The following is a 20,296-nucleotide window of genomic DNA, read 5'->3' on the forward strand; positions in this document are numbered from 1 at the left end:
TTTTGAAATATATATATATATATCAGACTGAAGATCACTCTGAACGTTTTCCTTATGGTACAAAATGTGGATAAGGTCATTCTTTCGTTTACACCTTTGAATCTTCACAAAAGAAAATCACGTAGAGGAAAGATCCACCCTTTAGTTTATGACAGCTTGGTAACCAATTAGAGCATCCAATACAAACAAGCAGGCTCACAAGCCAATCAAAATCAAGAGGGGGCGGGCACTATGCTGTTGTTGATGACAGTTTACTTCCTTCTTTGCAGCGTGAGATCAATAAACACCAGCGAAGACCTTCGAATAGGAAGAGAGAAGAAGCTGAAGATTTGGCGCTGATGTAGGTAGCATTTCTTCTATACATTAAACGCAGAAACTAGAATATTAATAAATAAGTGATTAACTTTTCTGATTTGAGGTGAAACAGCCTGAGCTGCTGCTGCTGCTGCTCACAAGACTGCGGCATGTGATATCGATTAGAGACAAACACACGGCTGCCTTGTTCCAGCTCACGAATATAGCTTAGTAAATAGCTGCTAAAGATACAGCACTTACAGTAAGTGGTTTCCTGATATAACAAGTGTCTCAAGTTAAGTTTTAAGTTGTGTCTTTTAATTTAGATGAAGGACTTGTCTGGAAAATTTAGCTTCTGGCTCAAATTATACATGAATTTCTTACAGCAGACATATGAATCCATGACGAATGAAGCCTTCAAGAGAATAAGATTTATAAGAGGAGTGGAAAGAAGATAAAACAGCAGGTAACAGTATTTCTATCCTGAGTGGAATCTTCTCAACAAAAAGAGGCGCAAACATGGTACACGTCTACAACTGCCATCCCTTCACCTCACAGCAGATCGTACAGGTATGTGAAGCCTAGCTGATACGGAGTCTGTACATGCCATGTTTTAGTATATTAATGATCACATGTTATATTCTGGTTGTAGTGTTAACTGCTTTCCCTCTCTGTGTCTCAGGTGGAGCAGGAACCTGGGCTGGTCTGCTGTGGTGGTGGAGCCCTGTTTGTGGTGGCAACAGGAGGATGCAAGGTTATTTACTTTTTTTTTTTAAATTATTTTTATCATTATTTGTATTGTTTGCTCATTATTCTAGCAGTGACCAAATTGTCATCTTTTGTTTCTTGCAGTAGCAAAACATTAATAATAGTCATATTAAAGCGATATCCTCATATGGATTAAATACCTTTTTATAAATAAAAAACAGAATACAAGTTAACTGTCTTATTGAATATTTGGGATGTCTTCAGTATTAATACACAGAAAAAGACAAATGTCAAAGACAAACCAGGAATGTGCAGCTTAGAGGCATGATTCAGTGTGGATTTTAGTTATGAAATAGAAAAGCCTCTGAAATCAATTAGACCAACATGAAAGATCTGAAACTTATATTCTGTGAATCATCAGGTGAAGCTGTTCATCAACAGCTTATAAATGTGCATCTGTACTTTCAGTGATGTGTTGTTTCTTAGACCACCAAATAAATCTAAGATAAAATTCAAATCAAATAGAAAAAAGTCATTTGTGGAAACTGCAGAATTCATCACCTGAATGCTTTGACTGATTGTGATGTTTCGACCTGAACCAAGGTGGAAGTGTACAGCCTGGAGAAGGAGGGCTGCCCTCTCATCTGTCGCTTTGCCACCATGGGCACTGTGAGGAGCATCCAGCACAGCAGAATAGGTGTGAACATTTCCTCTCTCCTTCTGCCACATTAGTTAGAGATACAGGAGGTGTTGATCCCCTCTTTAGAGAGCCGGTTTTCTCAGTGTGTGTCAAACTGCACATTAGCAAAATAGCTGTGTTGGGTATGAGTTGGAGAGAGAACTGTGAAATATTGCATATTTTTACATCACGTTTTTGTTTTCTTTTTGCTCTTCTTCTCTGCAGGAGACTACCTGGTAACCATTGAGGAAAAGAACAACGCTACCTATCTGAGAGCCTACACCAACTGGCGCTACCAGGTACACTGTACACATTAACCAAATGTTTCTGAACACACATTTCTTACAAATCCTTTATATCAGAGTGAAGTTTGGAAATTACGATATTATCACTTTGAAGTGATCTAAACTGGACTATAAACATGAAATAGCCTTCAGAAAGCACTACTTGGAGCGCTTCCTGGATTTATACTGGATCTGTCTGAACTTATCATAAATGTTTGATGCAATATGGCATCTGCTTGAGGCTGAAATGGTCTTCAGTTTTAGGTTGAACATGACAATGCCGCGATAAGAAAGGCGTTTTAATGGCTGTCAAAAAAGAGAGTATCTCAGAGCATTGCTAGATAAAGCAACCTTCCATTTAACAAAAATATTTGACTACATAGACTGTGAAACAGTTTCTTTAACACCTGATGCAGAAACTGGCCTGGCCTGTTATGCAAAGGTGTGCTTTAATAGTGATTGACAAATCTATGTAATAGTCTTAATATGACAATGTCCCAAAAGAGCCTCAGAAAGGCTTCTTATACTCACCTGACTGCTCCAAAACAGGTGCTAAAAAGCAGTATATTATATACTACTTATCTGCATCTTCTAAAATAATCTTTTCTCCATAAAAATGCATGATATTGTGCATTCGTGTGTTTTTCTGTTTCTATCTTCTTCTTTGTTCAGGCAGAGGAGAAGGCCCGTGTCGGGGTGCGTTTGTTGGGCCACTTGTTGCGTGGGGCATCTGTGGGGGGCGGAGTGCAGATGGAGATCATTGAGATCCCCCTGTCAGAGCGTCCCATTGCCATGGCATGTTGCTCTATAACAGGAGACCTTCTGGTTGCCTGCAAGAACACTCTGGTTCTGTTTACCTTAAGGAGACAGAACCTGGTAAGAATCCAGTTGCTTAGAAAAGTTCATCTCTGTATTCTTTTTGTTTATTTTATTTATTTCTAAAAACTTTGATGGTTTGATCTCCAAATGCACCATGAAGAACTTGCTTTTGTTTAAGGGAAAAACCTTTTTTTTTTTAAGCCCACAAAGCTATCAGAGGGTGTCTTACTGTGTTTGTTACTGTTAATTTCTGACTCCGTTCAACTCCAACAGATTGATTCATAAACTATATGTTACAGTGGTTTAATGTTTGCCTCTTTGGAACCTCCACTCCCCAGCAGAATCAGAGTCAGCAGAACCTTCAAAGCGCCTGGCCGAACACTCAGCAGAGCTGTGCTCAGAGTCAAGGTAACCCAACAAAAGTAACATTTTAAGTGTGAAAATGTGAACACATACGCAGGCAATGATTTCCTTTGTCCCAGCATCTGTATGACACCATCACAGTTACAATTCCAAGAGGAAGAAATTTAATATGGTGAAGTCTGTGCCATAATTAACTTTTTATTAACAGTATAATCTGTGATTCAAGATAAATAATAAAAAATTGGTCTGTCATGTAATACAATTAGCATGGTATTAATGTTTGTAATTTACATTGACACGCACAGATTTAACATACAGTGCATATTCAGTGCAATGCATTTGATGTATAACATTTTTTGAGGGAATTAAAATGAATGTGATTAAAAAATATATACTGTTTTCTGTCTGTTGTGATTATGTTTTTCTACTCTGGTTCAATGAACCATGTTTTTTTTATAGGTCAGACTTCAAGTTCAGACCAAAATCTTTCTGTTCTGGATTTTGAACGCTCTGTCATTCTGCATCTTCCAAAAATGACTCCTAAGCAGGTACGTTCATCTGATTTACTTTCCCAAAACTTCTTATTTACTTTTTCAAAAACCTTTGGAAAAGATCCACCAATATTTTGGGGAATTGTACACATCCCTCAAGGGCATGTTAGTCTAGTTAACCAAGAAACAAGATATCATTAAAAAGAAAAAAGACTTATTTGGATGGTCTAATGCCATAGAGTAATTGCATCAATCAAGTTTGCCATGTTCACACACATCTGTTCAAAAACCTGTTCTTGAGGTCTAATATCTTCTTAATTGTGGAATAATTTCAGAAGGCTCAGTGGCAAAAAGATTTATTGACTCTACTGCTTGAGTCCATTGGAGATGTTCAGGGAGCACCACCTTGTGGTCATTAGCGGTATTGCATTTTAAGGCACTTTTAAGCAAGTGACTGCACCTGTCTTCTTTTTCTAATCTATGACATTTAATCGTATTCATTAAAGGGAAAAAAAACTTAAATTCTGTATAACATCAACAACCAGAGACTTGCAGATACTTGTGTTTAATATATAGATTACTGTAGCATTCCCTGTGCTGAAATGAGTAAAACCTCACTCCCCTCTCAGGTGGCACTGTGTGGTGGATATGTGGCAGTGCAGGCAGAGCTGGAAGTTTTGGTGCTAAAACTGGAGGCGACATCTGAGCCTACAGCTGTGGAAGAATCAGTGGACACTAATAAGAGTGGTAAAAACTCATATGACTATGTTGGTGTTTTTTGGTCTGTCTTTAATGTGTTGCATGAGATTCAGGAGCACTATTTCTTAACTTTAAGCATCTGGTGCCAGAAAAACACATTTCAGCACTTTTTGTTTCCCACAGTTTTCTTGTTATTTTAGTTGTGCAGCACAGGAATAAAATGACATATTTAGGTAATTCAGAGAAGCTCTGGGTGTATGTTATGGGCCACATGACAGATTAATGTGTTACGTGTGTAGTTGTGTGTGCAGCAGATTATCTAGAGGACCAAAGTGACTTTCTGCTGGTTCCAAGACACCAGGAGCTGCTTGGTAATCGAGCAAAAGACTGCGACATCCCTGTCAGCATTGAAAAGACTGGACTGGACAGAGGACAATACGCACTGTCCTACGTTCTTTTCAGGTGTGTGTGTATATGTTTAATTGAGATTTTTATTTTGAGAATTTTCCTTTTTTTTAACTATGTCGATCCCGTCCTGCAGGCGTTTTTCCCCAGAGTTCTTCCAAGGCTGCAGTATAGAGGAGATGCACCTCCACTCGCTGCAGCTCTACCCGCTGTTCACCAGTGAGTGAGACGCATGAGACACAGATGGATCCACATCAATGCCTGTAACATGAAGTGTTCAAGGCTGTTTTAAATGAGAAGAAATAAAATGACACTCGATGCCGCAAAAGTTGTAAAGTACAAGCTGATTTGTTTTCAAATCTGGTCTTTTTTTAGCTGATAAAATTACTTGTTAGGATGGATACTTCTCTGCAGTGTTTTAACAATAACACACATTCAATCTTGGAAATGAGATAACTGAGAGGCTACATAGGTCGTCTTGATCATGCTCTCTTATATAACTGGTGTGTTTCTCTCCAGGTAACCAGTCAGTGTTTGCAGATGAGCCAGCGTGTGTGTTCTGCTTCTTCTCTCTCCCTACTGCTGGCTATCTGTACAGTCTGAAAGGTGGAGTGGAGCTGCTCTCAGCCTATCAGTATCCAGAGAAGGTGCTGGAGGCGGTGCTAACAGATCACCTGTTGCATGTCATAACAACGTATGTCAGCAGCCATGAACGGTGGCAGAAATCATTCATGTAGTTTGTAAAACTCTGAAAACAAGTCCAGTCAAGACTAAGCTGTTACAATTAAGATATCATTTTAAAATGAGTTTTTGTTATGTGTTTTTCTCTCAACAAAGATCCTTTTCGTGTGGAACGTAAAAAGTGTGCTTTCTCTATGTGCATGGCAGGAGTGCATTGCAGTGCTTCACAGTGCGTTGTTCAGCGGTAGCAGCCAGGTTTGAAGATCCTTACATCGATACCACCATGAAGGTATGATCCTGTTTACCAGCAATTCATGAAATAGGAGGCTAGCATTTTCTGGCTATTCTTGGTACCACGATTTTGCTGTACAGCTTACTCTCCCTGCCCTCTAGTGGCCATAAAATCAACAGATGTAGCTCTACTCTTTGGATTTCTGGTCCAGTCTGATGTAATACGTTGTAGTTTTTTTTTACATGCACTTAGTTACATTTAACATGTATATGTGTTTCTGTGAGGCTTGTCCACCCTACAGCCTGGAGGTGTGTGCTCTCAGAATGCAGTTATTTATTGGTCTGCGGTCAGTGTGCGTCTATGGCCGCCATGTCATACTGTTCTCCGCTGCTGATACAGAAACACCAGAGGAAACCGAACGCAGCACACAGCGCAGGGGCCTGTAAGTCACTCACATTCAATACACAGACACAGAGACACTCTGCAAACTTTTACTTTTAGAGGCTTTAGCAGAAATGCCATCAGTTACCTGCTTGTGGATAGCAGAATGCTCTGAACAGGGTATGAGTGATGTGTGTTCACAGACAGTCCTGCATTCATGAATCTTTTCACTGTATTTTTATTGTTATTTTAGCGAGTTGAAAGACAACAACATTCTGGCTGGTATTTTCCTTGCGGTGGGAATCAATCCCGCAACCACACCAGCTCTGGAGAACCTCCTGTCTCGCCCTTTCTTGTAAGAAAAGTCCTTGTTGTCACTTTCAGATCAAGCTGCAGCGCCAAGATCCTCAAAATAGCCACCTTAGCAAAGGATTAGTGTACAAAGCTGTAACAGCAAGAAGTTTTTATTTTTTTTTTTTTTATCCTTTCATGGAGAAGAATAAGAAGCTTGGCTTCTTGCATTTTGAAAATGATAAGCTGTATCAGTTAACATTTTAGGGTATCATTTTGCCATCAGTCTACCCCTATTTTTAGGAATAGTGAAAGATATTAGATACTAAAAAAAACTAAAGCATAACCAGGACTTTTAATGGTCTTGGCTATGGCTTGAAAAAAACTCATTTAACAGCAGCAAGGTGGGATTCAGCATATTAAGACAATTTATCCTCTTCTCCAGGAAAAATCGGATCATGTGACAACAGCAGTTAGTAAATTATCTGCAAGTTAAATGATAATCTCTTTTTCTGTGTGACACTCCAGCTTGGTCTAAATGAGACAACATTTCCTCATTTATAACCAAAGCTAGATGCCCATAACCTGCCTAACTGCCCTCTGTGTGTGTGTTTGCATCTTTTTGCTCACAAACTAAACACGTGGACTAAAATCGGAAATTTTGTTTTGGATTTTATCACTTAATAACCTGTAAATATTAAGTAGGTTATTGGGTTTCTCAATACACTTGTACACATTAATTGAATTCTTTTTGTCCTCACAAATGTCTAAGGACAAAAAATACGTAGTGTAGATACTTTAAAACATGAAAGGAGAGCAGCATCTTGCAGGTTCTTCAGAGGCGGGCGTTGCTGTGTGCACAAACACTTCACCACATCATTTGTGGCCGAACGTTAACACAAATGTTTTAATCTTTATCAAACAAGCACCAGAAGCCCTGTTTACCTTTTTCTCCCATGTTAACCTGTTCACTAACAGTTCACTAACTGTTTGTTTGGCCATGTAAAATGTTATGTTATGTTTATGTATTTAGCAGACGCTTTTATCCAAAGTGTCTTTAAGATATAACAAGCTATATAAAAAGCTAACAATAAACTACATAGAAGGATCCCACTGGTCCGACTCTGTCAGAGGTGACAGAGTAGAGATAGGGTGTAGGCATAGAAAGAAGTGCAGAAAGATCAAGTGCAAAGATAGAGGGGATAGGTAAGTACAAGGTAAGTGCTAGGATAGGAGATGCTCTCTGAAGAGCTGGGTTTTCAAGAGCTTCTTGAAGATAGACAGGGACGCCCCTGTTCTGGTAGCACTCGGTAGGTCATTCCACCATCGTGGGACGACACATGAAAAGAGTTTGGATTGTCTTAGGGGTGGTGTAGGAGCTGCTGGACGACAATCCTGGGACGAACGGAGGGACCGAGTTGTGACATAAACCTTTGCAAGAGCATTCAAGTAGATGGGAGCCGTTCCATTAAGCACTTTGTAGGCTAACATCAGTGACTTGAATTTGAACAGAGGGGTGACGTGTGTTCTTTTAGGCTGATCGAAGACCAGACGCGCTGCCGCATTCTGGACCATCTGCAGAGGTTTCATAGTACATGCTGGGAGACCAGTTAGGAGAGCATTGCAGTAGTCAAGGCGGGCGATGACCATGGCCTTCACCAGGAGTTGGGTGGCATGTTGGGTTAGATATGGTCTGATCTTTCTTATGTTTAGTAATGCAAAGCGGCATGAACGAGCAACCGAGGTAACGTGATCTTTGAAGGTTAGGTGGTCATCAATCATGACACCCAAGTTTCAAGCAACCTTTGATGGAGCAAGAGATAGGGATTCAGTTTGGATGCAGATGCTGTGGTGTATGGTTGGTTTGGCTGGGAAGACAAGCAGTTAATTTTTTGGGAGGTTAAGTTGGAGGTGATGGGCTTTCATCCATGTTGACATGTCAGAGAGACAGTCTGTGATTCGTGCTGAGAGTGTGTGGTTGTCAGGTGGGAATGACAGATAGAGCTGGGTATCGTCAGCATAACATTGGTATGAGAAGCCATGTGATCGGATGATCTGTCCCAGTGAGTTGGTGTATATGGCAAAGAGAAGAGGTCCCAGTACTGAACCTTGGGGGACCCCTGTGGCAAGGTGGTGCGCTGCAGAAGTGTGACCAAGCCAGGATACTTTGAAAGACCGACCAGTGAGGTATGATTCAAACCAGGACTCCCTGTGATGCCCATGCTAGAGAGTATGGACAAAAGGAAACTGTGGTTGACAGTGTCAAATGCAGCTGATAAGTCGAGCAGGATAAGTACAGAGGACTTAGCTGTCGCTCTGGCTTCTTTTAAGGCTTCAGTCACAAAATGTTGTACTCCATGTTAGTTGATCTCAGTTTACACAGCATGAAATCCCAGAGGTTTTTCTTCCCTGGAAGGATTATAGCGACACAGAAACCATAGTGGCCATAGTAGCAGTACACAGCCTCCCCTCTTTTGTTAGCAATTTTCAAAGCATGTACAGTGTCTTTTAAGATGGATGCTCAGTTTATTATTTCCTTATTGTGATATCAGTAACAACAACCAGATGCAGACATAATCCTGTAAAATGTAAATCAGAACTGACTGTAATGAAAACACTGGATACCAATTTAAGAAAATGCGTCTCCCATTGGAGAGAGTTTGTAGATTTTATCATCAATAGTACATAATACATTGACAGTAAAAAAATCAGTGTGTACAAGTGTCAATACCTTAAACCAGTGCTAAACGGTTGTGAACCTTCATCCCTCTGGCAGCACTGCGGTAGAAAGATACATTTTGAAGTGGGATTAACTTCACTGGCCCAGTAACACTTTTGAAAGCTGTTACTCGTGAAACAGTCTGTGACTGCATCCACTGATGCAAGTAAAAACTCGACCATGCAAAGAAAGAAATCATTTATAAACACCCCAGAAACTTCCCTTTTTTTCAGAGGTGAAGCGGTTTCTGGCCTGTGGTTTGATTGTGGAAAGTAAATAAATGATCACCAGTGGCTTCTTGACTTGTTGTTTTAAAACATCATGTCCAGCTTTCTGTTGTGCTAGTTGTGGGTTTATGGAGCCACAAGTCATCATATTTGACGAAAAGGTAGAGCTTGAAAGCTGCTTGGGCAAAGGTGTGTATCTTTGAGGACAAATGTATTTTAAATAAGTGAATTATTTTCAGAAAGACCAAGTTTGCGCTTTGTCTGTGGTAGCCAGAGATGTTTTTGGGCCAGATCAGTAACAGCCGTAAACGTTTTTAGGCTTAAAGGCATTTATGCGCCTGCTTCACGTCTGACGGCAGATGTCTATGTCCAAAGTAAGGATGTGATCTTTGAAATTGTGGGCAATGTGTCCTCCATCATTCAGTTAACAGCCATTCAACAGTTCGAAAGCAAACATCTGCGAGGAGTACACTGTCCACCAATAGCTTTCACATCTGTTGCACATCTGTTGACACCAAATATTGTATACATTTTACAATATTTTCATATATTTTTTTTTTACATTTTATGCATTGTTTTTTTTTTTTTTGTTAAAAAAAATAAGCTTCAAAGAACAGGATAGAAGGATGAAACACTTATTTAGAAATTCTAGGAGTAAAAGGTAGTCTTCATAGCCAAGGACTGAGCTATTTTTTGCTAGATTATGCCTGTTGCTGCCTGTCTTTTGAATGTTTGACCTCAGGAGCAGGAAGTGGACAATCTCCTCTCCCAAGGAAACCAGTGCAGTCGGACATGGATGGAACCTCTATGTTGTCGACACAGTCTCTCCCCTCACTCTCTACCAAGAGATGGTATCACAATCACACTCACTTAAGAGATGCTTATACAAACAAAATCTACTTGCTGTGTTGTTACTTGTATGTATTTCTTACACTTTTATACTCATTCATTAAAGATTCATGTAAAATACTGTGTCAGGTTGAGTACAGTCGGCGCTATGCAGAGACCAACCCCCAGGCCCAGAGTCTTCGACACCTTCTAAGCGAAGCTCACCTCCTCCTCCGAGCTTCCTTTCTGGAAACATCAGAGCAGAAACAGAGCGGCGAGGGCGACCCTGCAGAGTCTTTGCAGACACAATCTGGCAGAACAGCTGATAAAAAGACAGCTGCACTGACAGACAGACAAGAGCTGGAGGAGGCACTCAGGCAGAACTGTGCCCAGCTGGGAGACTGTTTCAGCAGGTAACACATCCACAGGCTTGTTATGGGATTATTGTAATTTAAAACCCCTGTAGAAACCATAATCATGTCACAACTTACATAAGTCATTTTGACTTATTCAGACTAGATATGTATCAAACTCAGTTATTTTATCCCCTAATCCTGAAAATGAGATCAGTGTGACGACTTTGAAAGATGAGCTTTTTCTTTTCTGGAAGATTAGATCTCTCTGTTGTTTCAATCCTTACTTTACATTCATCTTTTACAGGGTTAAAGATAGAGTCAAACTATTTTTTTCCATATTACATGCTGAGATTGCTTCAAGGTCTATTAAATCGATGCACAGTATTTTTGTGGCAGCTCTCCAACTTTTTAATTCCGTAACTTCAGAACTGCAAATAAGTAATTCAAGCACTGTTTCTGCTATTTTCTGTTCTGTAAGGGGAAGTCAGAGGGACTGCCACCTGGCTTTGCCATACTACAGGATGTCTGGTCTGTCCGTCACTGAGGTCATGTCCAGGAATCACCCACTTCCAGGCAGCCCTCACACCTACGGTCCTGGCTTCCTTTTTTACCTGAAACATTACCTGTTAGAGGAAACAGACCAGAGCCTCACTCGGGTATTAGATCATGTTTTGTTTTCATTTTCCTATACTCTTAATTGTTAGCTAATTATAGCATTAATATTAGAATGAACCTTTCAAACATTCTGCCTCTGCAGGAAGCTGCTGATGAGGTCATTGACATTTTCAGCCAATCAGAGCCGTCACTGCTCATCAGTGTGTGTGCCAGCCCATGCATGATAAACGTCAATCCTGCCCGGACGCTGCAGATTTTACAACGTCTGGAGGACACAGCTGGCGTGTCGGTACCGCTATCACTTACCATGGCAACCATGATGCTGCATCTGGGCGACCTGCAGCAGTACACAGAGCTGATGGCGCGACACGCTGAGGTTGGGATGTTGTTTCTGTTATTTTATGTTCCCAAATCTATAGCTCTTTATCAGGAAATTTGTCTTTTTAATCCATCCATTCTCTATATACACTTAATCCAACTCAGTGTCGCGGGAGGGCTGGAGCCTATCCCAGCGGTAACTGGGCGAGAGGTGGGGTACACCCTGGACAGATTGCTAGTCCATCAGATTTACAACCGAAATTAGAAAAGAAAAAAACATTTTTAAATGTCAACCAGCGTTAAATGATGTTGTGATGCATTCAGATGCTGATGGTGTACGGGTTCATCGAGGAGCCGAGGCTGCTGCTTCATGGTGGAGGAGGTGGCCAGCTCGTGCAGGTCCGTCCTACATCGTTTGCTCGGCAGCTGGCAAACTCCCAGCCTGGACTGCTGGTGGCTGCCATGGTTGCTTTACATGAGAACAGTAAAGTTCAGCTGGATCAGGCTGATCACATATTCAAGGTGTGTGTCATTGGTACCTGAAGGTTCACAGTCTTGAAGGTTAAAAGAAAAATCAACCCTCTTATCTGTCACATTGCTGCCTCACATGACAAAACGATTTCTTGCAAAGTATCTAAATTTGACTTTTTGCCTATTTTGATCACTTATTCATGAAATATTCTGAATCTAACAGCAGTAATTGTGCGCTGTGTGCAGGAGCTGGGCTGCGAAAACAGTTTACAGGTGGATTTCTGGGAGGCAATGCTCATGGCCTCGTCACAGGATGCCGTGATTCAGGAGCTATTGTTCCGGCTGGCGTCAGTTTACATCGACCGTCTGACAAACTCAGTCAGTGGTGCAGTTCCAAGACACAAGTCACTGAAGAGCACTGAGGATCTTGTAAGCTGCTTTGTTTTATTTGTTTCATACAAATTTTATTGATCCAGAAATCAGTTAAATTACTCACACATTTGTCTGTTTTAGATCAATTCATGCTCTCATTATGGTGCTCTGTACCCGTGGCTCACTGTTCTCAATCCAGCTTACACTGCCAGCTCCCAACACCAGGAGGCGCTGCACAAACTGCAGGTATTTAAATGATGATGAGAAGACTATTGACTTAAATATTTTATTAGTATTATAAAGGACATCAGTTCATAATCCATACACTAAACATACTAAACATATTTAGTGTTTTTTTTTAGAGCTTAACTGATTTGAAGAGCCGACAAGGCGAATGACTCGAACATGAAAATCAATGGATCAATCTTTTTTTTTTTTTTTTTAATCTTAATGATGTCTTTGTCTGTGTCTGCAGTCTCTGCTGTGCGGCCCGTCTCTTTCTCTCGGCTCCATCATGCCTCTATTGGAGCGTCTGTCAGAGGAAACCTTGTGGGGCTTCAGCCTGCACCTTCTCTGTGCTACCAGAAGGGGGCAGTATGAAAGCAGCATTGAACAGTTGCTGGACAGATGTCCTCAGGCCATCATAGCCTACGCCAACCACCAGTTACAAGACAAATATATGGTGTGTACTGAACACGACTTTAAAATGTAAACTATATTGTCTTCACTTGGTATGATGTCTCTGCTTTGTAGTTGTTTTTCTTTTCATACCCACGTTGTCTGACAGACTAGTCTAATCTTTACAGGCACTCTGGTGGGAAAAACTGCTTCCTGAGCTTTGTAACCGGACAAGAGCAGCCTCAGACAACAGCATCCTACTGGGTGCTCTCAAAGGTAGATGATTGTTGTAGAAAATTTGCTTTTTGACTTGAGTGCGTACCATAGTTTAGTTGAAGGGTATTTTACATTCATGTGATCCATTGTTAATTTGACTGAGCAGGTTGAGCAAGTTTGACAACAATTTGGACATTAGATACAGGCCTTTGGTATTGCCAACAGCTCTTGGGAGTAAATTAATGAGTAAGGAAATATGCCAAAACAATTTGTTCTCTTTATGAACATTAAAGACTAAATTCTCATATCCAGAATATAGAATTTAGACAGGAAATGGAAATCACTAGTTATGTCCTTGGGCTGCACGGTGGTGTGGTGTTTAGCACCGTCGCCTCACAGCAAGAGGGTTCAACTCCCGGCTGGGGCCTTTTTGTTTGCATGTTCTCCTCATATATGTGTGGGTTCTCTCCGGGTACTCCAGCTTCCTCCCACCATCCAAAAACATGCATGTTAGGTTAATTGGTGTCTCTAAAATTGTCCCGTTTGTCTCTGTGATGGACTGGCGACCTGTCCAGGGTGTGCCCCACCTCTCGCCCGATGACTGCTGGGATAGGCTCCAGCACAAGTTGGCACAAATAAGACACCAAGCTCAATTTTAGCAACTATTTGTATCAACATCAATAAAAATATTGCCATAAGTGGTTTGAAAGTTTTGTAAAATAGAAAATATTTTGTTAAGCACACATATGCTTGTCAGAGGTCACGATCTAATTGTTACATTCTAAAGACCCTCCTGTTTGCTTTTGATTGGCATATTTGGAGAAAATTTACCAAACAATCTAAGTGTCATTTGTGTGTGCGCATTTGGGTTTAATGTTACTGGTTTCCATATTTACAGAGACTCTGGTTGTGGTCGCCATGGAGACGAGTCCGACAGAGTTCTTGGAGCTTATCCCTGATGATGGCACAGCATCGTACTTCCTGCCTCACTTGTTGACATGTAGCCAAAGACACCTTCTGGCCTAAGAAACACACGAACAGTCCATGAACTGAAACAGAGAAAGTGTTCCGGATGGTCTCACACATTTGTCTTTGAGCTACAGCGTCGCAGCACTTAGAGCTTCAGCGTTGACCCTCAGCAAATCAGAGGATGATTCAGACAATCATGTGTTTGAAGTATTTTGCAATTATATCAAATTAAAGAGTGCTTGAAATATGTTTATATCTCCTCTCATGGATACAGTTGAACATTTCTAAAAATTGTTCTCAGACATTCAGTGTTTTGCTATTGTTTACATTTGTTTTTATAATTATTTTTAAGACTTTGAGCTTGTTTTAGCTGTTTTATTGTTCTTTACTTTTAAATTGTCTGTCTTTGTGGTGACTTTCAAATTCAGGTAAAAAGTAAATATCTCAAGTGCAAATCAGCCTTTTCTTTCCGCATGTCTATGTTCTCACCATAATGTGATATTTTTTTCCCTCCCACTGGGAAATTAAAATATTTCCTCATGTTTTGGATTTAATCTGCTGAAAAGCTGCTTTTGTTTTGTTTCCTTGTTCTTTTTCTTAGGTGTTTCACCTGGTAAATCTTAAACTCAGGTATGAGGTCAAAGTTGTTGATGGGGCAAACAGGACAGTCACCTCTGTTGCAGATTCCGCTGACTAGGTAGATAACATGTTGTTGCGTTCGTGGTTTAATAAGTCACAAAAGAAGTGAGATGTCACTTGAAGTGAACATTTTTCCTTTCTTCTTCCTCCTACAAAAAACATGATTAAATAATGATTAACTTGTCTATAGTCAGTTATCAGGGCTTCTGCTTAAGTCTATAAAAATAGAAATAAAAAAGTTTTCTTAAAAAAATCAGTTATTTGACAAAATCCAAACTGCTGATTAGGGGCATTTTAGCACAAATATCTCTAAATATTCTTTTTTGGGGCATGTAAAATTTAATTATGATAAAAACCTTTTGAAAAGCAAGTTATCATGCTTCACATATGACAATAAATCAATATTCTAATCTTAAAAAAACAACTTGAAATACTGCTGAACCAGCAACTGCTTTTTGAGAAGCATTCCAACCAATGATGGCTTCCAAATTGTCCACAGAACCAATCCTTGCCTGAGAACACAACTGTAAGCCAATCAGAGTTTTAGACTCTGATAGACTTCAGCTTGAGTTAATGAGAGCTCAGCTGATCAGACATTTCAAGGACCACCTACACCTGGATATCTGGAGGTTCAATCTTTGGGGCCGTAGCTGGAGAATCAACAGAAAATCCTGCTGGTAAGAAAGCAGTCAACAGGGATTAGAAGACTGATCAAAGATCTAAGAATAAAGCAAGTAAAATAAAAAGCAGAAGAGGACTTAAAAAGGAAGGCAACAAATCTGGCAGCTTGAGCAGAGCTTCAAAGTAGAATAAGTAAAAGTAAAAAACTAGTGGAGACTTGGTTTTTGTTGGTGGTATCACACAGGATGAGGTTGGGTAACAGGAGGGCCATGTTTCTGGCCATCTCAGAAAATATTGAGATGAAGCTATTCTCTTCGGATGAGTGCTGTGTGGTGATAACAACGCAAGAAAGGAGGGATAAAAACAACTCGGATCAGGTTTGTATTCCAGAACATTGAAGCAGATGCCCTGTGAGTGAACTTCTAAATCCTGAATCCCAGACATGTAATGAGTGACATAAAAAGAGGGACTCTCTGTAGGATTAATTATATCAAGACATGTAAATGAACGCGTCTCCTTGATAAGTTTCTGCCAATATTTGATATATATGTGAATGTTGTTCAGACACTGCTGATTTAATCAAACCATCTGTTTTAAGTGTCATGTGATGACTCCAATGATGAAATGTAGGTGCTCTGGAAGTCTTTTGAAAGGACAAATTCAACCATTTCTCTGACATGTGTATTTTCCCATGTTTTTAGTGTAATGATGCAGAAATTCATCCTGATCTTTCATTACAAGATTAATTCCTCTGGTGCTTTAAATATCTAAATAAATACCTTCTAACAGAAATGTGTCTTAGTTGCACTGGACAGTCCGCTGACCACTAAATACAGTTTTATTTAAGGTAATAGAAGAAACTTAAAAGATTCACCTTTATAACTACTCAGCAAAAGTATTACCAATTAAATGCGATGCAGTACAATCAGTGGACCTCAGCCTGGAGTCACAAGACAAGTCAGGAGATAAGTTGGTTGGAAAAAAAAGATTTCTCTCACACCAAGTTGCCTTACTTTTAAAAAGGATTCTCCTCTAAAGTTGATCACTTTGTCAGAATTATAAATATTACCTAAAAACTGCTCATATAAAACTAGCTTGAACTGGTCTTAGGTGTAAAACGCATGCAGCCAGCGCTAATATAGCTCATGCCAACATTCTTTTTGAGGGATAGCAAAAACAAATGGAAAGTGTGATTTGTAGGTTTTTAGGGTAATTTGGGTTGATTGGCCCATTTCACCATTTAGATTCTATTGTGGAGATTCTTTGTGGAGACTGTGGTTTGCAATGTGTTATATGATCAAAACAGTCATGTTTGTATGCTCAAATGGCTCGTTTTTGGATCATTTGTGCTCAGACGTATCTCTTTCTCCTCTTTTTCAACAAAACCTATGAAGTATTTTTCATATGTATGAGAGGCGACTGGAGAAGGCAGAGAACTGAACATCACAGTCCTCCAGCCCTGCTTCCTCCATGCCCATCACCCAACATGAGCCAGATGAAGGGGGGCTGCACAAAAAGAAGAAACTGATGATTAAATTGAAGAAATCTAAAGTTAACATACAATTAAATTTTGGGTAAATGTTTAAATATATTAAAAGGATGAAAGAAATTCACATGATCACTGCTGGTTGTAACATCTTGCATTTGGCCCCAGTTTTTTTCTAAGTTTGTCTTTTTTTTTTTTTAATGCCAAACCATAAACAGCCAGTGTGATGAGCACCTTTAGTTTCTTTTGATAAGTTGGACTTCACATATGTTCCTTAGTAATGCAACTTTGGGTGAGCAGAAAATCTCAAACCAAATCTTGACAAGTGTATCAACTTTTCTTTTATTTATAATTCCCTCCCTAGAAATGCAAAGTACGCTGTAAAATGTAACATGCACCTACACCCACTCTTGCTCTGTCTTGAACCCAGACATACAGATACATGGAGCATCCTCTAGTGACTGACTGTGAGGAGGATCCCCAGCCGCATGTCCACAAAACCAAAACACAGCCTCCTGTCCTGGAGCCTCAAAACTGCTTCCGTGTCATGGACTTAACACATGTAATGGAGACAGAAATGGAGGTCTGCGATGAGAACTTATTCATAAAGTTTGTGGTAACTTTTGTGGTTAAATCAAATCACGTCAAGCTTTGTTGTTCTTGTTCACAGATAAAAGAATAAAACAAAAGATATATCAATACGCTTTTCCCCAATTCAGAGGGTCGTGTTTTTAAATATCATTCATTCTATTTAATGCACATTTCTTTTCTTACTCTCCTTTTTCCCCCCCATGCAGTTGTTTCCTCCCATTAACCTTTCAGATATTGAGCTGGTGGAGATAAAGCCAGGTGATTCCTCCATCGTGACCCCGGTATGTATTATCAGGTTTCGTTATCATGCAGGAATCACAGAAAATGTCCCCATCAGGACTCAAGATGAGAGGAGGGCATTTAAATACAAAAACAGAAAACCTAAAATCATATATTTGCAGATTGAATGACTTTTACAATAACTAATGAGATTCAGATTCTGTGTTCATCAGCAGTATTCTAAAGGTTTCAAAGGCCTTGAGTGTGCTAGGTGGGTAAAAGTCCTAATCAATACAAAATCATTTTCCTAATTCAATATGAGTTCGGAATTTGGTGTCTATGAGTGTTGTGTAATGCTGTGTGCAGGCTTTTATGATAAAATTAATCTTATAGTCAAGTTGGAACAATACTAAGAAGCTAATATGGTGGACCTCTCAACGACATTTTTATTGATAACACTTTTGAGTTCTAAATGCTAAAAGATTTGGACAATTACCTGCCCTAAATCTCTAGATTCTCAATCAATTTACAAAACCTAAAGATTGGAATCATTTAAGGCTTTTATGAAGCTGAAACCTGCATTTTTTTTAAAAAAAATTCTTTAAATTATCGTAGATTTGTATTGTTCAAGTATCAACATGTGTGACATTACAGCTTATCCATCCATTTAATACATACATCAATGCTCAGTTTATTGTTTGAGAAAACTGAAAGATCAACAACAAATGAAAGGCGCGAGGATAACTGACTCTTATCAAAGCAACACCATGTTTCTGATGTAAGGACGTCACTTTTTATTCCATTTAACTGAAGTCAAACGCAGCTTAGCTGAAAGAATGACTAAATAAAAATTGTGGATCCATCGTGTTGCAGTAATACAGTATGATATTGTGTTGTGTTTCAGCCATCCCAAAACAAAGCTAGTCGTGTAAAGTGGAAGAGGCTGACTCCTGAGAAGAAAGGACTGGTAGTTAAAGATGTGATCTGTCTACCCAGAGGACACTACGTGGCACAGCTGGAGAGGTGAGCGTATCTGGAGTTGGAGGTATTCCAATTAGTTTAGTGAGATAAATGTTGTTGCTTGGATTAGGAGACTTTGTTTTTTCCAGAGAAATGTTTTAGACTTAGTAATTGGTATGAATATTCACGGTCCCCAGTAGCACCAATACTGATCAGAACCAACCAAAACTTTTATATCCAGGCTGTTTCACACCCAAAAGATCAAATTTTCCTTCATTTTCAGTGTGGATATTGTTGGTCCACAGTTAATAAACCCTAACCTAACCCTATGACCCTGTGATTTTTCTAAACTCCTTTGTTTCATTGATATAAACACCAAATGGTCAGAATGGCAGTACATTTTCTGAGAGTATCATTGCTTCTTAGAAAATTAATCCTTTCCAGTCTTGACACTGTGACATTTCTCTGGTGTTTTGTGTTTTTTTTTGTCTTTTTTTTTTGGCCTAACAGATATGAAACAGTTGGGTTTTCCTTGTCAGTTGTTTTAAAAGCACTGTATACAGCAACATATGTGCATAATTGAATTTGTAGTCCTATAAATATTCCTTTTTGTTCCTCCAGACGAATTGCCCCTAAACAACAAGTTGCTGAGGCCATGGGACTGACTGCTCGAGTCACTGTTGACTATAACTGGTCAGCCAGTCAGATGGAGAGTCGACTGGCATTGGTGTTTCAGAGCCAGTTTGTAAAGAAAGCAAAACAAAGGTTTTCCTTCACATATCTACAGGTGTGTTTTGAGGTGTATCTTTAACCTCTGAAAGTACATGTCACTGGTTCCAGTCTGTCAGAGTGATGATTCCCTGCTTTATGTATACATTTGATGGTTTGTGTTGCTGCAGTGCGTGCAAGGCTCCAGAATTCTGTTTGTCCCAGAGACCCCTGAGGAGGGCTGGACTGGCAAGCAGGTGCTCAGGATCTCTGGACATGGTGCTTTGTACATCCTCAGTCACCATGACTACCCACAGGTACTCCACAAGAACTCTGTGTATCTTTTAAGTTTGATTTCCTTCTTGCTGCATCACTGGTTGAGACTTTGTCCCGATTTATAAAAATTTCAGAAAATGGGATCCCTGCAGATTTCTCAGAAGCTGGCTCATTTTCTCAGGGCTATATCTATCTCCTTAGCAGATTTGAAACACCACAATCAATTTAAAATGTCTGACTCAACAAGCACCTGAACACAAACATGTAAAGTTGCCCAGACTAAAAGGATTTTTTCTTTTTAGCCTCCTGTTACATTTTTTTTTTTTTTTTTTTTTTTTTGTACCACAGGGGCCATTTTGAGCCACTTTGAAGTAATTTGTGTATGTTTGCTTTATTTTATTTTTTTAAACTTTAATTCTTATGAGTCCCTTCATATTAGAATTGTTTTCTGTAGTATTTTGAACTTATTAATTCCATTATATGCATGTTTTGTAACCCAAGTTTGAAATACTCATCTGTCAACAGGTAGAAACTGAAAGTTCAGCATGTGAGACTCCAGTTGTAAACAGGTAAGACGCCATTCCTTGTGAAGAAACATTCTTAAAGTATCTCAATACTATTTACCCAAATGTATTTCTGCAAGGGAGTCTTATGTGGAAAATGACCGTCATTTGGAAAGACGGATTCAGCCTTGTATCTGCCGGACACCACATAAGGTTAGTTTATTGTAAACCGACTTACAGGATTTAAGTATTTTCTG

The 20,296-nt window shown here is 39.6% G+C and overlaps 1 protein-coding gene across 2 annotated transcripts; it reads left to right on the forward strand.

Moving 5' to 3' along the window:
• Nucleotides 1-231: 231 nt before the first annotated feature.
• hps3 (HPS3 biogenesis of lysosomal organelles complex 2 subunit 1) lies at nt 232-14,572 on the forward strand. Of its 2 annotated transcripts, none has more exons than XM_072388988.1 (25): nt 232-340; nt 681-864; nt 977-1,048; nt 1,606-1,699; nt 1,907-1,980; nt 2,638-2,841; nt 3,123-3,192; nt 3,607-3,695; nt 4,268-4,385; nt 4,637-4,799; nt 4,879-4,961; nt 5,262-5,436; nt 5,631-5,712; nt 5,940-6,097; nt 6,290-6,391; nt 10,016-10,124; nt 10,252-10,514; nt 10,936-11,113; nt 11,215-11,448; nt 11,715-11,912; nt 12,108-12,290; nt 12,375-12,479; nt 12,709-12,915; nt 13,040-13,127; nt 13,966-14,572. In XM_072388988.1, the coding sequence occupies exons 2-25, from the start codon at nt 814-816 to the stop codon at nt 14,091-14,093; spliced, it is 3,228 nt and encodes a 1,075-aa protein (XP_072245089.1). In that variant the 5' UTR covers nt 232-340; nt 681-813; the 3' UTR covers nt 14,094-14,572. The 2 variants fall into 2 exon arrangements, with proteins under 2 accessions (XP_072245089.1, XP_072245088.1); XM_072388987.1 differs by lacking the exon at nt 6,290-6,391 and adding an exon at nt 419-556 and having other exon boundaries at nt 233-340; nt 13,966-14,571.
• The last annotated feature ends 5,724 nt before the right edge of the window (nt 14,573-20,296 follow it).

The sequence above is a fragment of the Leuresthes tenuis genome, unplaced genomic scaffold (assembly GCF_036924035.1).
Source record: "Leuresthes tenuis unplaced genomic scaffold, fLeuTen1.0.hap1 SCAF_7, whole genome shotgun sequence".
NCBI lineage: Eukaryota > Metazoa > Chordata > Actinopteri > Atheriniformes > Atherinopsidae > Leuresthes > Leuresthes tenuis.

Bases quoted from the DNA above. Each gene is read 5' to 3' on its own strand.
- hps3 (XM_072388988.1), top strand. From the start codon at position 814: ATGGTACACGTCTACAACTGCCATCCCTTCACCTCACAGCAGATCGTA. The intron at 3,696-4,267 runs GTACGTTCATCT...CTCCCCTCTCAG, and splicing joins CAAAAATGACTCCTAAGCAG to GTGGCACTGTGTGGTGGATA. The intron at 11,114-11,214 runs GTATTAGATCAT...CTGCCTCTGCAG, and splicing joins CAGACCAGAGCCTCACTCGG to GAAGCTGCTGATGAGGTCAT.